At 38.0% G+C, this 20,645-nt stretch overlaps 1 protein-coding gene across 1 annotated transcript in view; it reads left to right on the forward strand.

Annotated features, from left to right (window-relative positions):
• The window catches only part of LOC128864751 (uncharacterized), a 190,425-nt gene that overhangs the window by 161,957 nt on the left and 7,823 nt on the right, over positions 1 to 20,645 (forward strand). The window contains exon 12 of the mRNA XM_054104507.1: positions 12,809 to 12,989. Coding sequence (XP_053960482.1) covers positions 12,809 to 12,989 — 181 coding nt within the window. The remainder of the gene's footprint in view (positions 1 to 12,808; positions 12,990 to 20,645) is intronic.

Raw genomic sequence — 20,645 nt, forward strand, 5'->3', positions numbered from 1 at the left:
TTAGTAATATTTGTTGCTCGAAGGCCTCGACAGAAACGGAAGTTGTTTGAAATTCCTCGGCGCTGAGTTGGTCTTCCAAGTGGTGGGTTATATTATTTTTTATGAGAACGGCGCTGCCACCTCTTGCACAATTGTTGGGGTGAATAGTATGGTATAGGGAATAATGTTTAAAATTCAAATATGAATGCCTTGTGAAGTGTGTTTCAGCTATTAGGCATACATCAATTTCGTCGTTGTTTAGCAGAACTTCTAGCTCTGTTTGGTGTTTAGCTAGACCGTTGGCATTCCATAATATTATTTTTAGTGTTTTATTCATAGTCAAAAAATTGCATGTTTTGTTCAAGGGCACACAAGCGTTTTTCAATTGATTTGAAGATTTGGCTTTGTTCATTTAATTTGCTTAATATAGCTGAAAGGGGATTTTGCACAATAGGTTCGTTCGGTAATAAATTTTTGGTAATTTGTGCGTATGTAGCCGGTTTATTTATTATAGGGATTTTTGTCGGATTATTTGTAAGACTTGTAGTAGTTGTAGCACGTTTTGGGATTGTTTGTTGTTTGTTTGTACTATTTACTGGTTTTGAATTTTGGGATCGCTTTTTCGTTCTAATCTTTTGGAGTTCTTTCGCCACTATACAGCCTCTGTAATTTGCAGGGTGGGACTCTCCGCAGTTACAACACTTTGGGCTTTCTAGCTCAGTTTTTTTGCAATCAATGGTGGCATGCTTACCTGCACATTTGACGCATCGTGAGGGTTTCCCGCAAAAGTTTTTAGTATGGCCAAAAGATTGGCATTTTTTACACTGCGGTATCAGATTTGTAGATTTGACAGGTTCAACTTTTACTATGGTGTTCAATATATTTTGAATTCCGTAAATTTTTTTCACATCTTCAGACGGATCGAAGGTGATGAGAAACATTTCGAGTGGTTCCTTTGTTTTCCACTTGAGTTTGTTTATGGCGCTTAAAGCATTTAGCCCTTGTGATTTTAAGTCATTCACTATTAGATCGCTGTCGCAGGAATGGTGGAGATTTTTAATTATTACCTTGATAGGTCTATTTTGCTTATTCTCATAGCTGTGCCAAGGAATATTTTCATTTGACAACAATTTTGTTACAGACCGATAGTCATACGAATCGAACGTTATTACTTTGCATGCATCGTTGTTTAAAAGTTTAATGAAAAATTTATTTTTTATTGTGGCAATAAGTTGACTATGAAGTTTTTTAAAATCATTATTACCATTGATAATTATTGGAGGAGGACGAGGTATTTTATTAACTTGTTCCGTTTTTGTTGGTTTTGCTGAATCATTAGCACTACTTGTAGATTTTGATGGTGTTACAGCTTCAGGAGAAGATTCAGCTTTACGTTTTTTGGATGGCCTTTTTTTCTTTAGGATCCAGTCGGTTTCTCTAGCAAGTTCTTCTTCATCAGTTTCATAAACTTCAACACATGTTTTTTTTGTGATGTTTAAATCAGTTTTATTATCATCAGCGCATTTAGAAGATTTAAGTTTGCCGTTTTCTATTTTGAGATGGGATATCTCATTTTGTAGAGCAGAGCATAATTTTTCTAAGTCAACAATTTTTTGCATTAGATCTTTATTACGCACTTCACTGTTTGTGTTGGAATGATTGGGCCCACCACCCTGTGGTGGAGAACCCATTTCACCTCGGTATAGGCCGTATGGTAACACTCTTTTCGTAGGGTCGATAATGCAGTCAACGGTGACAGCTGGTTGTCAGCCACACGAGATTTGTTTACTTACACTCGCGATAGCGGAGTTTTGTTTATTGTAAATTTTTTCTTTACAGTTTGCTTTTGTTTGCTTTATTAACGTTGATTTTCCACTAAAAATAAATGTCGTGATTTTAAATGCTTGTTATGTACTGGTATTCGTTTGCAGTTTCACACTCCTACAAATGCAGTCCTTGCTATTGTAGTTTTTATTATTCTTTTAAGGGATTTCGATCCCTTTTCTTCACCCTTTTTTCAATTCTCTTTAACACAAATTGTATTTGTAACACTTTCACCCCATTGTATGGCAATTGCCATAATTTATGGGTTTATCAAGTATCTTATTGAGGGTTTTTAAGGTATCTTAGAATTGTTTACACTATTTCGCACCCGTCTGTTATTTTAACGATTTGTTTATATTATTGCGATATTTTTTCACCTATTACTTCATTAATTTTGCAAAATTCACGCAGTCGAAAACACAACGACTACTTCGCACCGAACGAATGGCGAATCCCACTGGCGAAACACTGTACATTGATTAACAAAAGAAGTTTGTTATTATAATTTAACCTTATTAAAACGTCAAAGTTTTATTGTTTGTTTCATTGAAATTCAAGGGATATAAATCAAAACGTTGCCAGAAAAGTCGAATTTCTCAATATTCTCCGATGATGTGGCATCATCAGCCTTATCATAAACCAGATGATTGTTATTTTCATAAAACGGACGTAAACGGTCATCATTATAAAGCTCGAAAGCACATAAAGTATGCTGATGTTGCAACTGTTAAGAACCCCGTAGTCTTGGACGATATGATTGACTCAACTGCAGATCATGAACTGAAGGAAGTTCAACTCATTGCTGATGATGATCAAACTGATAACAATAAACCTGATGATGAAGAGTACTTTCCGTCTGGTTCTAAGTCTTCAGAACGACACATTGTATCAAATTCAGATTTTCAGGATCTTTCTCGTGATTTAATTCTATCGGGAAGACAATCTGAAACGCTCGCTTCTCGATTTAAACAATGGAATTTAGTTGAACACGACTTCAGATGAATGATGATGATCGAATTTTTTACAGAGAAGTATTCAAAACTGATGAAGAGAATGACAAATGTACCGTACCATACTAAACTCCAAAGGGCCGTTTCCAATGCATTTTTAAGTTTGGAACCAGTTCCGTTGTGTACTGCACCGTACCATACCGTACAGTGCTGCACTGCACAATACTCCAATAAGTATTATGTGTTTATAATGACACTTGTTATCATTTTCATGCTTCGAAACGCGCCCTTATTCCCATTTAGCGTAAGTTATACCTACATACCAAATTAGTCACACGACTCCATTAATTTTAATTCAATTACAACCAAACATAGCTCATTCGACGCAAAATAAAATTTACTATAACAGTAGTGTACTAAATAAAATCCTCACTAACGGATAATATCGTAAAAATTATGGCAAAGTTGAAAAAATAGAGAAAAAATAAAAAAAATCCAAATACTTCCGTCTACAGTCTCGTCAGTTGTCATTTCAGAAAAATGTTCAACATACTGTCAAAAAGGTTTGTTTTTGTTCTGTCGAATTAAAAAAACAAATTCGAAATCGGATAGAAATTGGCGAAGGTAGGAGTGATTCTTCACATCAACCTACTGAAAAACGGTTTTATGGCCATAAAATGAGATTTTGGGGGTGTATTGGAAATTTCTCCTATACCATTTTTCTTAGTTTTTCAAAACCTACAAGTTGTACTAGGTCTCCATAAAAGTATAATTTCACTGTCGCACAGTGTAATTTTAAATTTTTTCCCCATAAAATTTTGAAAGGAAGTATATTTTATCCTAAAAAATAACAATAAAGTTACTCAAGCCATAGTAATAAAGCAATTTTCGGAAACATTTAAGGAAACATCCAAACTACTTGGACCGCTTGACTTGGAATTGCTCGTAAGCAATTGGTGTATTTTACACGACAATGTTTCTCGAAATCCCAATCGCTCACCAGCATCCATTCTTAGATCATTTTGAACTTAATATTAGTTCATATCTAATACGCCTTGTGTATATTTTCTACCTCCTCGGAAATAGTACCAGACTTAACAGATGAGCTTTAGTACACTAAACATCCATTTTTCAAAGGTTTAAAACTAGTACTAAAGGGGGCAGTCTAGTAAGTCTATGTATATTTTTTGCCAGCTGAATTACAGTACTGGAGTTAGCAAGTGTGAACTTGTATTCTCTTCAGCACTTTATTGATAGTTTGGAAGTACTACTAAATACGGCAGACGAGGTGTAGTCATAAATTCAACAAATGAAATTTATTACACTGTACAAACTTGTTTTCAAGCGCTTGTCATCTAGTTTTTGATGATTCGCAACTAGTACTGAAGTGGTCAGAAGAGACCTGAGACGCTTATCATTCATTTTTGGATGGTGTGGAACCAGTACTAAAATGGTCAGAAGATATCCAAATGTTTATCATCCAGTTTTCGATAATTCGGAACTTGTAATTAATTGGCCAGAAGAGATATAAGACACTCACCATCGAGTTTCCGATGATTGAGAACTAGTACTAAAGTGGGCGGAGGAACTACTCATCCATTTCTCGAATGTAGTACCAAGTAGCATCCACTTTCGTTAGCCCTACAGAGTTTTATTCGATTGCTGTGTGGTGATATTTCACAGCTCTTCTTCTTATTGAGATGTTCCTTTTAGTATTTGTTTGAATTTATTTTACTTTGTAGTTTTTACCTTCAAGTCCCAATGTGAGATTTTGTCATTAGTTCAGGCTTTCCTGCAGGGTATCGCTTACGCAAATACTCCTGGTTATTGATATAAACAAGTATGATTTTGGACCAAGTGAATATGTGGACTTGAATTAGAAATACCTAGATCTGTTTTTCGCTGAAATTTAACGGGTAATGTCGTTTCTGTGCAAACAATTCTTCATTCGAAAAAAAAAAAAAAAATTGCTCGCTAGTATCTTTATTTCGTTGTACTAGTTGCAATTTCTAAACGTTATTCTGTTTATACTTTAAGATGCGTTAACAAAAAAAAACAAAAAAAAAGAAATCGCCTGCGTATTCTCCTGGCAATTTTCTTCACGGTTTATGTATAAGAAATGCGTGTGTCTTCGACATTTGACCAGGTAATAAAATATTTCTGTGTTTATCAAGAAGGACGAGTGTTAAATCATGTTTCACAATAGATCAGCTCTGGTCGCAGTGCGTAATGGCCTTCTAATAATACATCGTGTTCCCCCAGTAAAAGTGTAATGGTATTGCTGATAGACTCAAAACATAAGAACCCTAAAAATCGCTTATATTTATGGATGCGTCCAATCTCTCAAACGTAGAATACCTTTCATAATATGCAGTTTATAGGTAGCTGACAGTATCTTAAATATGGTTATTCGAATCTGTAACTCAATTCGAGCATAACAGCTATCAAACAAATATAAATGTCGGACTTTCAAGATGGATTTTACTGGTTACTCCGGCGATTGGTGGTGATTGGAGACCAACATTGTTCTCAGTCAGTGCTAGATGAATAAAAAATATTGTAGGCTTCCTCCTTGCAAATCAGAGAAAACATTTTTGTTCCTCCGTTTATTCAATTAGTTACTGCATCAAATACTTTCAAAGCTGGAGTATTTTCCTATATCTATTTGTGATTTTTTAAGAGCTATAGAAAAGTTTTTCAAAAAAACACACGTAAAATTCAGAAAAATTCATGAAATTTTTATTTAAATCGATAGTAGAGTCCATATAATTTATTGTTTGAAGATTATTTCAAGCAAATGTTGACCGCGACTGCGCTTCAAATGGTCCATCCACTTAGTCCAATTTTGGCATACTCTTTCCAATGTTTCGGCCGGTATCTCACATATAAATGCTTTAATGTGGTCTTCCAATGCGTTAATTGAAGCAGGCTTGTCTGAATAGACATGAGCTTTAACATAGTCCCACAAAAAATAATCTAAAGTCGTTATATCGCACGATCTGGGTGGCCAATTGACAGGTCCCGAATGTGAAATAAAATATTCACCGAACTCGCCTCTCAACAAGTCCATGGTTGCGCGTGCTGTGTGGCATGTGGCACCGTCTTGCTGAAACCACATGTCATGCAAGTCAAGCTCTTGCATTTTGGACAAAAAAAAGTTGGATATCATTTCACGGTAACGCTCACCATTCACAGTTACGTTACGCAGCATCTTTGAAGAAGTACGGTCCAATGATCCAGTCCACAAGCCGCACCAAACTGTGACCTTTTCTGGATACATTGGTAGCTCTTGCAATTCTTCTGGCTGATCTTCACTCCAAAGTCGACAATTCTGCTTATTTACGTACCCATTGATCCAAAAATGAGCTTCGTCGCTGAACACAATTTTTCGATAAAAAAGTGGATCTTCGGACAACTTTCCAAGAGCCCATTTACCAAAAATACTGCGTTGCGGTAGGTCGTTCGGCTTCAATTCTTGCACCAGCTGTATTTTGAAAGGCTTCGCACCTAAATCCTTTCGCAAAATGTTCCACGTTGTTGAGTAACAGAGGCCCAATTGCTTTGAACGGCGACGAATCGATAATTGATGGTCATCATTAACAGTGGGCGATACAGCTGCGATATTTTCTTCAGTTCGCACTCTACGTAAGCGTGTTCGTGGTTTGATGTCCAATAATTTAAATTTGGTTCTAAATTTAGTCGCAATAACTCGAATAGCCGCTTCAGTGCGTCGATTGAACTGACCATAAAATGAAAGAAGCGCGCGATAAACTTTCTTCACAGAACAGGCATTTTTATAATACAATTCAATGATCTGCAAGCGTTTTTCGTTTGTAAGACGGTTTATGGTTAAATTATAGACCAAACTGAAGATGCTTCACAGTGAAACAAAACACGAAACGTGCGTCAGCTGTTTAAACCAACCAAAATCACCCGTTATATAGATCCTCTGAATTTCTGTGCGCTGCACTTTATCTATGGCATTGTAAAGCTCATACAGTTTCTCATTTCATCGTTTGTCATATTCGCGGTCACGAAGAAGTCCTTGAATCTTCTGCAAAATTTATCTCTCGAACAATGCAAGGGCTACCCTATCCTGTGTTTTTATCGTTAAATTCAGACCATGCTGGTTAAAGTGATGTACGGCAACTTTCTCTAGACTCAATTCCAAAATTTGAGGTGGTATGAATATCTAGTCGGCGCAGACCGAAGGCCACACTGTTATTTTGTCATCAGTTCATTCAACAAATAATTAACTTTTCCATAAAAATTGTTCCCTTGAGTCATTGATGAAATATTCGGAAGAACTTCACCTATATACAGGTAGTACAGATCTCTGGCTCCCACAGCTTTTCTGGCTCCCAAAGTTCTCTAAACGCTTTTGGCAATTGATATTTCATCATACTTTGTTGTCACTTTTATTGACAATGATTGGGTGATCTAGTATTTTTCTTCAATTTCTTCATAACTTCATAACTAAGCAAATGAGTTTATAGACTATCACAGGAAATCGCGCAAGTCTGCAAATTTTCTGTTAGACGAATACCTTTTGGTAGAAATTAGGAAATTTGACGGATATCAAAGGATTCAACTCTCAAAAGACATTATTGGACTATTGATATTTGTTCTGACGAAAAGTAAAGAAGTTCTGCTTTTAGTGGATATATCCAATGTCTTGTGATGTCCATATTAATATCATAGCATATTAAGATTTAAAAGAATTTTTTGAAAATGGGTATGTAGGTGTAGTGGCTTAAGTACCAGTCTGGCACTCCCCAAGTAGCAATAAAGCGCCCTTTTGATACCATCTAACTGCCAAGGCCAGAAATTTACAGAGAAAGTGTTCAACAGTTCTTGAACTTCCCTGAAAGGTCCTCACAGCTTCTACAATGGGGATTAAATGGTAAAACCTAGCTTTTCTCGACGTGTGCCGACCCCCCAATGACCGGTAAATACAGCTACGTGTTTGGAAATTGAATGGCATGGAGCCCACAGAACTTTCTGAATGTTCCATCTATTGCACGGATGTCAAAAGGTTTTCGGAATAGTATAGGAAGAAATTGAGCTTCCACTTTATTCATAGGAATGCCGATTACCGGGTGAAGGGCCTCTGAAATCAATTCAGTCGACCCCTCCCTGGCAAGCTCATTAGCAATTTTATTTTCCTCTATGTTCCTATGTCCTGAAACCTAGATCAGAGAAATGTTACCTGCACAAATAAGTTTTTTGTGTTCCAGAAGTTGACCAGTTTGGATCTGCATTATGGCGTCGTCACAGCCTTGATAACAGCTTGACTATCGTAAAAATGTGAATGTCTCCTTCTTTCCAGCGTTCTCTAAGCATACTACATGCCTGTAGATTTTTTTCTAGTAGCAGCATTCCCCAGTTCAAAGGAAATAGATAAATTGGCTGATTTAGAGAAAACCCCAGCTGCGATTCTCAAAAACAATTTCGTTGATGAACAAATAAAAAACTGAGTATGCAGCATTACTACTTGTATATAAGATTTAAAGCTTCACGTGCAGAATTATACAATTCTGTTAGGATAACTTTTACTGTCACATGTGCTAAGCAGCAGCTTGGCTTATGATAGTTGTTTATGCGGCCCACCGAGTACGAGTACAAGAGATGGAATCTCTCTGATTGTCAGAGACATTTTGTTGAACTGTACATTACAAGAATAGCATCATGAGTCCAATGGCGAATCTGCTGTGGTTACAACTTTTCGACATAGAACTTTCTTCACAAAATATTGATTCAAGTCGATCAGCACCTAAGGACGCACGTAAATCCAAAACTCTGCCAGTAAGCGCTTTCCGTCTATGGGAGACATCGATTGGGTTGGTTGGCCATGTAGCTTGATGAATCCTTTTGTGATTGGACCTGGTGATAGGTGATAGATTACTATATTTTTATCCACGGTAAAGGTGAGGAGTTGGATTTTCAGATCGAATGTCCAGAAATCCCTTGTTTATCAACCCTAGCTCTTAAGTCGCAAACCAAGATCTTTGATCCCATTTGATTTATTTTCAGTCGAATTGATTTGTTTTTCACTGAAACTTGACCTGGGATCCGCTCAAACCAACGCACAAATGCCATAGATTTTTTTTTTTTTTTTTTTGAGCCACAAAATGTCCAAATAGTGTGTGGCTCAAGGTCGATAGATTACGAGATTGCGACTTCCATGAAAGTGTTTCTGGCATAAGAAGTATAAAACAATAAGAAGGCCGGCAGAGTACCATAAATAAAAAACAAATACAATAAAACAAAAACAAATACAAACATTATCAGCTGATCCTGTCAACTTTGCTGAAATCAGGTTACTCACCACAGATCACAGATGTCGCCAGTTCTGCATTTTTTCCACCGTTTGAGTTACTTGTTGTGTATAAGCGGAATAGATTTGGCATTAAAAATAAAGATTCTTAAATTCTATATACATAGTCCTGTTTCAATTTGATTTCAGTAGTACGTCTATATGCACCTTATTGTGTGATTTTCATACACTTAGAAATAAATCACACTTATAAATCTTCGAACAAAACGGTCCTATAGTAAATAAATCTGAAGTAGGCAGCCAATGTAATCTGCGCAGTTTTATCAATAAAATCAAGCATTTCATCAAATTTGCTTGATACTTCCGGCCGAGCACAAGGAAACCGATTTATTAAAAAAGTAAATTAATAAAAAATAGTCTTGGCATGTGAATCCATAAGTAAATTTGTACAAAACAAAGGCAATAAATATTTCATGCGAAGCACCTACACAAAAGCCTAACAACTGCTGGCGTAGCCGATTAGTGATATTTTCATGTAAAAATGCAAGGAAAAGAAGTTTGCAGAAAATCCACAAAACAAAGAAGAATAAATCGTTCCTAATACATAAATTCACATAATACAAAAACAAACAAAAAAACGAGCTAAAGCAGGCCTGACTAAGAATTACAAGAAAACAATCGCTGAATTCATAGTGGAATGAGAAATGATTGGAGGACACGTAAAAACGGCATTAATTATGTGTATCCCAGAAACAGAAAAAAAAAAAAATGAATGCAAATAGAATTATAATAAACTCCACAAAAAGGCTTAGCAAATTAGGCGAGTTGATTAAGAGGCGCACATTAGGATCGAAAGGATACACCTCTGCCAGTATTTGCTATTTGCACTCAAATAACTCACAGTAATCGCGAGTAGCTCACGGCATGAAAAATGTAAAAAATATAATTCTAAACTGCAAGTTCTCAAATACGAGGGCGATGAAAAAGTTTGCAGAATGAAGAGGACGGCATGTGAAACCTTCAAGAAAAAGTTCTGAGAACAACCCTTTTTTTTATTTTTTTTTGTCGGGACAACTAGCAAGTGCAGCACTCAGACATTAATTGAGTGCATTGTACCACCCTTGGATTCCCTTTTAATTTTCTTTAAATCTACCCGATCTCCGAAGAAATCTGTGTAGACCTCAAACCTGATTCGAGCGAAGGCGGGGCAGACACACAGGAAGTGGTTCGCCGTCTCATCCTCCTCTTCACAAGCTGGGCAGAGTACACTGTCTGAGATGCCCAATACAGAATGAAGAGGACGGCATGTGAAACCTTCAAGAAAAAGTTCTCAGAACAACCCCTAGTTGACGCTCTAAGTCAGCTGATTTGAGTTCTGTTGTCTTTGTGCTAGGTTTCTTTTGCGTGATTAACATTCCTACCAAAATTGTATCGCTCTTGCTTGAAATCTGTTAAAGTTACGCCGCCTTCAGTAATCTACCACTGCACGTGTTTTCGGTTTTTTATAGTTTTAAAAATTAATTTTTCCATATGTCAGTGATCGTTGGCTAACCGACCAGCCTGAGCGCTGATTGTCTTCAATTCACTCTCTATCTTGGGTAAATAGAGTTTTACACTTATTAATTATTCCTTTTCTTGGGCACAAGTACTCGTTAGTGGATTACTTCCTCACCATAAGGATGTGTGCTATTTTACTTCGCTGAGTGAGGAACTTAGGCCCTTATTATGAGCAACATTCGATCTTCGACTGTAGTCGAAAGTGCTGATCGAAAGAATTTTCATTTGGTATTATGGTGCTTATTCGCTGAAAAATAGGTCTATTGTGAATTTCGATCGCTCGGCGCATTTACAATAGATAATTTTTCCTCAGCAGAAAAAGCGATTGTATTGAATTTCTTTGTTAACAACATTTTTAAAAGTTAAAAAAAGTATTTTTTGTGAAAATGAGTACAACGGAGTTGTGGTTCGACAATTCGTCGGTCGATGAAAGATTAGTGGAACTAGCTAGGAGTAGAAAACGGTTGAGGGACGCAACCAACCCCCTAGAAATGGTTTCCACTCAGTAAGTTTAAAATTTTCAAAATGTGTTGACGTACTTAGTATTACAGAAATTTCTTTACAGATTTTTAAAGAACTTTAGATTATCTAAAGACTAGTTTATGAACCTACTGTCCAGTACAGAATACCAGTTGCAGCAGTGCACCCGAGCCATATCCATTCCAAATATTTTAAAGCTAGCAACAGTTCTGCGATTTTGTGCTCAGGGATCGTACCAATTGAGCATTGGTAATAAAGGTATGCTAGGACTTGCTCGACCCACAGTGTCTGTTGTGCTATCGGAAGTAATAAAGGACATACAACAAACAACATGTTAAAGAGAGAAGTATCATTGAGAGAACAATTGGAGTCTTGAAAAACCGATTTAGATTTTTGTTGCAGGCAAGAGCTCTCCACTATTATCCAAAAAAAGCAACACAAATTATTAATATGTATGGAGCTTTGAACAACATTTGTCTGTTTTACAATGTTCAACTTCCGGATGAAGAGTTATCCGATGAGACCCTCAACGATGATGCTGGAGATATTGAAGTGAAGTCAAATAACAGAGAAGCAGAAAACATAAGAAATGAAATTCTTATAATATTTTAGAAAAAACTAAATAGTATTAAATAAAAACCTTTACGCCATAGTATCTTTTTTATTTTTCTTATAAATTTTCTTTATTCAAATATTCGTCGTTTGAAAATAAAATATGGATTTCCCTTCTTCTACGTATTTTAATTTAATACAAACATCACAAAAAAACCATTATTAACCTTAATCCATTTTGCTGCCGTTCTAACTGGTGGTCCCAAGCAATACAGCTCCGTTGTAAACTCCTCCCACTTTTTTGCTGCTTGAACTTTGGTGCAAATCCATTTTGCGAATTGTGGATTATCTTTTATTAATGCAACCAGCCTTTCTTATTGCTGTTTGGTACTCACGACTTTCAACCTGCATAAAATTAACAAAATTAGTATATGTTTATTATTTGGTTACTATAAAACCATAAATAATAGCAAAGAACTTACATTTTAACAAATTTTCATACAATACGCTACCCAATCGAAAGCAAAATTGCATTTGACTCTAAATTCGGTGTACAACGAAAATTTCGGCAGGGCTGCACTGCTCATAATACTAAATTGACATTCGATTTTCGAACTTCGACAACCAGCGAATATCGAAGATCGAATCCAACTCATAATAGGGGCCTTAGTCTCAGCATGACTAAGTCCATTGAAATAAAACTTCTTGATATTTTCTGTTTAATTGACTTATTTATCTCTGGCGATGTCTCAAGGAACCGATGGCAATAGATGTTACTCTCTGTATTTATAGTTGCATATAATCGTCAAATAGTGCTAAGCTAAAAGGTGCGCTCTCTAAAACCACCATTCTGTGAACTTTTTGATCACCCCTCGTAGGAATAAACAAAAATTTATTAAAAAAAAAAAACACAAAAAGGCTAAAAGCACGCAAAATATAGATATTTTTGAATATCGTCTTCGTGCTCAGGCTATCTAAATGGGGCTTAATATTATGGCATTTGTTATAAACGCTACAACCGCAATTACAAATATATTCATGTAGGTTACTGCCATTGTACCTAAATCCATTGAAAGTCCTCCGCCATGCTATGGGCTGATATCCTTACTTATTTAGCATACATTTATTTTCTTTTCTTCTCTCCGCACTGCTCGTTTATCTATTCTACTTCTTCTTCTCCTTATTTCAGGGAATCACGCAATCGGTGCCGTGCGAAAATTCCCTACGCTGCCACTGAATGCGAATGGCGTTTGGATCGATCCGACCGGCGGGGTATGGCGTCAGGCGAGCACCTGCACGACAAAGGACCAACTTCCGGACTACGCGCAAGTCACTGGGCAACAAACGTTGCCATTACCGGATTATGAACGGTAAGTTGTAGCGCTGTTATTTTGGAAATTTCAATACAAAAGCATACAAACCCTACAAACAAGCATACACAAGCACGCACTTAAACCAACGTAATCTACGAAAAATGGTATTTGGCAGCAAAGCATTCGCCGCATGACGCTATTGGTCGCCCCACCTATGCAAGAAAATTAGTTATCTATTGTTTAGTCAAAGGAGTGGATGTAGTCTATGCTGAGGCGCTTATGCTAGCGCAAGCCGATATGAAATGTGCGTGTTGCTAATTATCTATATTAATATTGAAGGAACTGATTGTAGTTGGCGGTATACTTGGGTGTAAATGGTGAATGGTTGCATTTTCATTCTCTTCCATCGCCTCACTCCACTTTGCTGCTTTTTCTTTTAATTGCTGTTTTCCAATTTGCATTTCCGGCTCCATTTATTTCTGAGCATTTCGCTGCTTTTGCTTCTCATGGTATTTGAACTTGTTTTTGGTTTCGTTGATTTTACCTGTAAGGTTTTTTTCTTTCCATTAGCTATCACTTACCATAACTTTGCAAGTTACTCTTCGCTGATAAGCGTTTGCAAAAGTTTCCAATGTAGGCTATAAAATTAAATGTTATTACGTTTCGGTTCGGGTTATCTTTCTCAAATAGTTTTGTTTTCGTGATTTCTTTGCAAATTCATGTTGTTTGACTATAAACCTTAGATTGAAGTACTTGGCACGGATTTTAACGATCACTAAGTTGATTAAACAAAAAGAGTTAATTATACCAAAAAAATGTTTTACTAGGGAAGAACTACGCTAAATAAAAATTGGACCGTTGTTGAACTAATGCTAAGTCTGGCAACGCCCCAAGGTGTAACGTCCCCATTTACAGTGTCGGACAAAACATATTGGACTGGTGCCTATTATTAACACTAGCAACTCTAGCAATGACAAATATCAGGTCAGTCCATAACTTCGTGCGTGTTTTAAAGGTGGTTTTAAAATTAATAAAAAAGATGTTTAAAGTATTTATTAATGAATAATATATTTTCCTTCATTATTTACAATGTCTTACCAACGTTTAGGCACATTTTTAATGCCCTGGTCAAGAAATTTTTTGTCATTGGGGCCAAAATACGCTTCGATATCGCTTTCTATAGCTTCTTTTGCGAAGTAGTTCTTGTTACTCATAGGGGATTGAAGTCCACGGAAAAGGTGATAATCACAAGGTGCAATATCCGGAGAGTATGATGGATGCGGCATTAGCTCCCATCCGAGCTCGTTCAGCTTGCCTAATGTTTGCCTTGCGGTATGAGGTCTTGCGTTATCGTGGTGAAGAAACAAACCTTTGCGTCTATTCACTAAAGATAGTCGATTTTTTTTTTAAGTGTCTCATTCCGGTTTGATAGCGGATGGGAATAATAATCAGCAGTTATCGTCTGGTTTGGTTCCATAAGTTCATAATAAACAATACCGGCCATATCACCGGCCATAGACAGGAGAATCTTCTTGAGGTGAGGGTCATCTCTAGGGGTTGGTTCTGGAGTTTCATCTTTATCTAACCATAAGCGTTTGCGAACAAAATTATTATAAAGAACCCATTTTTCATCACCAGTAACGATACGTTTCAAAAAACTATCATTATCAAGCCGTTGCAGCAGCTGAGAACACACATTCACTCTCTGCTGAAGGTTGGCGACGGAAAGTCTATGCGGAACCCATTTGCCCAGCTTTTAAACCTTTCCCAACTAAATCAGGTGCCTGTGAACGGTTAACCTCTGAGCTATCATATCGACTGTGAAATTTTGCTCAGCTTCCACGAGCTCGAGCAAGGCGTCGGAGTTAAAGACATCAGGACGATCAGCGCGAGCGCATCCTCCACGTCACAGTTACCACTTCAGAATTTTGAATACCACTTTTGCGCAGTCCTTTCACTCACGATATCCTCTCCGTGAACAGTGTTTATTTCTGCAGCAGCAGTTGTTGCATTTTCACCACTTTTATAAAAAATATACAAAATATGCCTCTTATACGCGTTCGAAGATTCCATTTTATTTTTTAACAAAACGTGCTTCTATCCGCTCAATATATCAAAGAAAATATAAATAGTTCCGTTATATTACGCGTATAATTGTTTGTATGCAAAAATCGTGCAAAAGTGAAATTATGGGTAAATACTTACGAACTTATGGGCTGACCTGATATTATTCTGAATATAAATAATAAAATTTTTTCAAAATAAAAGGAGAAATAATTACTTTAAAAAAACAAAAACAATTGAATAATTTACTTCATTCGTGACATTATATTGGGAGGTTGAATTAGTTTTAAAGGTTTTTTTCGAAGATTTGGGGCTTTATTGTGAAAAAACGGTACAAAATATTTTATTTGAAGTATTGGCCATCGCTAGCTACAACTTTCGCCCATCTTTCGGGCAATTTCCGGATGCCGTTTCTCCAAAATTCTGGGGGCTGCTTGGCTATCCATGACTCAACCCATATTTTGGTAGCCTCGTACGAGGAGAACCGCTGGTCCGCCAAATCGAGACTCATATGCCGGAACAAATGATAATCCAAGGTATTTTTTGACAGGTTGAGCAACATGCGGCCGAGCGTTGTCATGTTGCAAAATAACCTTGTCGTGCCTTTTTACCGTTTCCGGCCGTTTTTCTTTCAATGCCCGGCTTAAACGCATCAATTGCACTCGGTAACGATCCTCCGTGATTGTTTCGCCCGGTTGGAGCAGCTCAAAATATACGACGCCGACCTGATCCCACCAAATGCAGAGCATGATTTTCTTGCCGTGAATATTCTGCTTGGCCGTCGACGTTGATGCGTGGCCGGGCAAACCCCATGATTTTTTGCGTTTTGGGTTATCGTAGTGGATCCATTTTTCGTCGCCAGTCACCACCCGATGCAAAAAACCCTTCCGATTTTGTCGCTCGATCAGCAATTCGCACGTAAAAAGTCGCCGTTCGACGTCGCGCAGCTTCAACTCGTACGGGACCCAATGTCCTTGCTTTTGGATCATTCCCATCGCTTTTAGACGCTTGCAAACGGTTGATTTATCAACGCCCAATGATTCAGCAAGCTCTTCTTGGGTTTGGCACGAGTCCTCGTTTACCAATTTCCCCAATTCCGCGTCCTCGAACTTTTTGGGCTGGCCAAGACGCTCCTTGTCTTCGGTGTGAAAATGACCACTTTTGAATCGTCGAAACCAGTACTCACATGTTGAAATCGACGGAGTATGGTCTGGGTAGGCCTCCTGCAGCAATTCACGGGCTTGGGCTGTATTTTTTTTCAAATTGAAGCAGAAAAGCAAAGCTTCCCGCAAATTGCGTTTCGACGGCACGAAAGTTGACATACTCGGAGCACGAAAACACTGCGTTGTTTATACTTCAGCGAAATGACAGATACTGATAAACAAAGCCTAGGGATGAGGCTTTGTCATGAATATATCTTCAGTATTGACAAAGCGATAAAGTGATAAATAGCGCCATCTGTGTGTCACCTTTAAAACTAATTCAACCTCCCAATATTTGTTCGGGGATAGCTGTAGTGATAGATATCTCGTAAAGTATTGATCGAAAAATGTAAAGTTTATATTTGTTGTCAAGGTGACATTACACACTAAACAAATTCTTTTGCTACTTTTTGTATGTTTCGCGCAGTTGTAAGTTACAGGGTGCTAACAATGGAAGTTAACAAAAAGAAAATTCGGTACTTTTTACAGTTTTCTTTGATAAATGCGAAAATGCAAGCCAGTCCTGGCCAGGCTGAAATTGTGAATGGAGTTTATAGTGCCGATACTGTAACAGCTAATTATAGGAAATTTTGGTTCCATTGATTCCGTTCAGGCATTTTTGATGCTAAAGAAATTGTGGATAATGTCGATAAAATCACAGAAATAATCGAAGTTGACCGGCATTTTAGTAGTCGTAGCATCACCCAGGAGTTAAAGATCGACCACAAAACAGTTTTAAACCATTTGCGCAAAAATTTTAGGCAAAAACAATGGATTTATTTTTTCCTAACTAATGTACACGACAAAATCACAGCTAGAATTCTAAAGAAGTTACCACACAAATCCACTCTCTACTTAAGAAACATAAACTCAGCATCACGAATTAAAAATGTTCGACTGCCTTGGAAAGTTGCCGAAATCATTGCAATGTCTTAACCAAATAAAGACGCTTCGCAACCCTCTTACCATCCTTACCCAAACGTTTTGAGAAACTTATACTTGACCGCCTTGACCCCGTACTGCAGCCGTGAAACTCCATTCCTTTCGACCAATTTGGATTTCGTCGAAAATATCCAATAGAGTAACAAATAAAATATTGTCAGGAATTGACTTTTGACAGCGTGAGGAACAAAGGACTACTATTTAAACTTACACAGTATCTTACACTGGGCTACTATCTGATAATGAAAAGCTATGGTTTTTCAATAAGGGCGGGTAGATGTTGAAATGGAATAAAATGGCGTTTGCTGTGTGGCACGTAGCGCCGTTCTGCTGGAACCACATGTCGTCTAGGTCCATATGGTCCAATATGGGTCGTAAGAAATTGGAAGGGCCACCACGTCTACCGAAAAATGGGCGCAACGTTTGCGTTAATGAACACTCATTTTGATAATAAAGTTTTATCATTTGAACGTGCTGTTCAATCGTGTAACTTGCCCTGATGATTTGGCATAAGCAACTGAATAATAAACCAAAGATTTGGCAGATGTCACCAAAACAAAATGGCTGCTACAGGGCGCCAAAATCGACCCGCGCCAATTGAAAAACCCTTTACATAGCCAACAGACAATTTTATGTAAAATATGGAGACAAATACTCTACTTCTACTCAACACATAGAAGCCGGGGTACCTCAAGGCAGTGTACTAGGGCCTGCACTATATGTGTTGTACACAGCTTACGAGGTGTGTTCAAAAAGTATCGCGAATTTTGAATTTTCGCAAGTTACGTATATTCGAATTTTGATTTTTTTGTGGCGGTATGTTGGTACTCATGTCTCTCACTCATGCCGACGAGTTCGGCCATTTTGAATGTTCAGTTAATTGTTGGCAGCTGCTTTGCTTGCATGTGTTTCGGCTCGTCTTCGATTTTTACCTATTCAAAAAGTTGGATCAAAGAATCTGTACCAAATTTTGTGTGAAAAACGAAATTAAGTGCGCGGATGCATTCCGAATTTTAGCTATGTCATACGAAGAAGCTACTTTGGACCAAAGCAACGTTTATCGGTGGTACAAAATGTTCTCAGAAGGCCGAGAAGATGTGAACGACGAAAAGCGTGCCGGACGCCCGAGCACTTCAACAACAGACGAAAAAATTGATGAAGTGAAGAAAATTGTATTGGCCAATCGACGAATCACCGTTAGAGAAGTTGATGAGGACCTAGACATATCGATTGGCTCGTACCATTCGATTTTTGTCAATGATTTGGGCATGAGACGGGTCACCGCAAAATTCGTACCAAAACTGCTCAATTTCGACCGAAAGCAGCATCGCATGAACATTGCTAATGAGATGTTGGACTCTGTCCGCGACGACCCAAACTTGCTCCAGAGAGTCATAACTGGTGACGAATCGTGGGTTTATGGTTATGACGTGGAAACCAAAGCTCAATCATTTCAATGGAAGCTGCCGCACGAACCAAGACCGAAAAAAGCGCGCCAAGTTCGGTCGATTGTAAAAGTTTTGCTTACCGTCTTCTTCGATTGCAGGGGCGTTGTGCATCATGAGTGCTTGCCACAGGGTAAAACGGTCAATGAGGAATATTACCTGCAAGTAATGCGCAATTTGCGGGAAGAAATCCTCCAGAAACATCCGCATTTGTGGAAGAACAAAAATTGGCTCTTGCATCACGATAACGCCCCTGCTCACACATCGTTGCTTGTGCGCGACTTTTTGGCCAACAACAACATACTTATGATGCCACAGCCACCGTATTCTCCAGATCTGGCCCCCTGTGACTTTTTCTTGCTCCCGAAACTGAAGAGGCCCATGAAAGGGCGACGCAACGCTACCATTGACGAGATAAACACGGCATCGAAGGAGGAGCTGAACAAGATAAAAAAATGATTTTTTCAAGTGAAAAACTGAAAGTGAAAACTGGAAAAAAAGTTGGCACAAGTGCGTAATATATCATGGGGATTACTTTGAAGGGGACAAAATTCATTCCAGGTTAAGTTCCCGGCGCACTTTCTAAATCTAGCAATCGCATCCCAGTGTTTGATGGCCTTCCTCGTCTACGGTTGCATTGGGGATTCCACTCAATAGTGTCTGTGGTTAAATCATCATAGTGTCTACGAAGGATGTGGTCAATCCAACTCCATTTTCTTCTGCAAATCTCTGCAGTTTGCTGAGTTGTTCTAGAAGTAAATAAGCGTTAGGTATGATTTAGTTTAAGTGGCCAATGAATGTGAATCGGGCATAAAAAGCAACACCCAACTCCAGGATTTCTTCAATGGTGAATAAAGTAAAGTACCGACAAAAAATAATACCGAAATATGAAGAAGGTGATTTTAGAACATTTCTTAAACGACCGCCACCGTAATATTGACGTCTAATGGAGTGACATTTTTTTCGAGAAAGGACATCACTATTAATCTTATATCGACAACAATCAGCGAAGAAAAATCAACGCAATTTTTGTAAAGGCATCCTACTCACGCAACAACTCCAATTCATTTAAAAACATGTATCTTCAACTTAAACTAATATCTTAATAGAATTCTGTCCCAAAATATGCATGGCATTTGATCTCATTAAACACGATTTGGATAGTGCAAGGGTGCCACGGATTCAGTGAGTGATAAGAAAACGCGGTTGAATCGTCACTAAAAACTAAAAACTCGCCCATTAGCCTAAGAATTTATTAGTCACAACTGGCAAACAGTTATTTAACCTCATATTATGCACTCAAAAATTAAGCAACCCCTCACCATCCATACTCGTAGAATAACACCACCAAGTGGAACTACTTCCCTCAAGAAAATCATATAAATAATTAAAAACCACCATCCGCGGCTGGCAACAACCAGTAGCCCACGCACCACAATGCTTCGAAGCCATTAAAGTGTTACACTTGAGTGCATTTTAGGAAAATGCCGAAAATAATGCAAGCAAGGTTACCAGAAAAACATAGAAACATCAAGTACCGCCAGCTGGCATTTTAGCGCATTCGCTTGAAGAAAAACAAAACTTGTGCAAATGAAATGGAATGGCAATGTCAGCCACGTGTTTGGAGCTGCTTGAGGTGCACACCCCCACCATAACCATTGCTAGCGGTGTAGAAACAATTATAAAAACAACAATAAGACAAAAAATAGCGGCAATGCTAGGCAACAGCATTGTTGTTGGCAATTGGCAATAAAAGTGAGCAGTGTTGAAAGAAATTTAATATTTCACTAGCGCTTCCTACATTTCTTAGCGCGGAGCAGATACCCCAGTTGGGTCGGCTATCAAACAGTCTGTCGGCTGTGTTGTTGCTTTTTGTCTGCCCGTCCAACTGTCTGCTTGTTTGCTTGTCGACCAACGCACCTTTTGCTGCGCTTAATGAATTCCAGCGAAGTTCGTAGGTTGTAACTCTACTCCCCCTGCTTATACTCCTTCTCCACCTCCTCCATCTTCATCTCCAACTCCTCCACTACGCCCACTGTACCACCCGCGCCTTTTGCGTG

Source organism: Anastrepha ludens, chromosome 5, assembly GCF_028408465.1.
Source record: "Anastrepha ludens isolate Willacy chromosome 5, idAnaLude1.1, whole genome shotgun sequence".
Taxonomy (NCBI): Eukaryota; Metazoa; Arthropoda; class Insecta; order Diptera; family Tephritidae; genus Anastrepha; species Anastrepha ludens.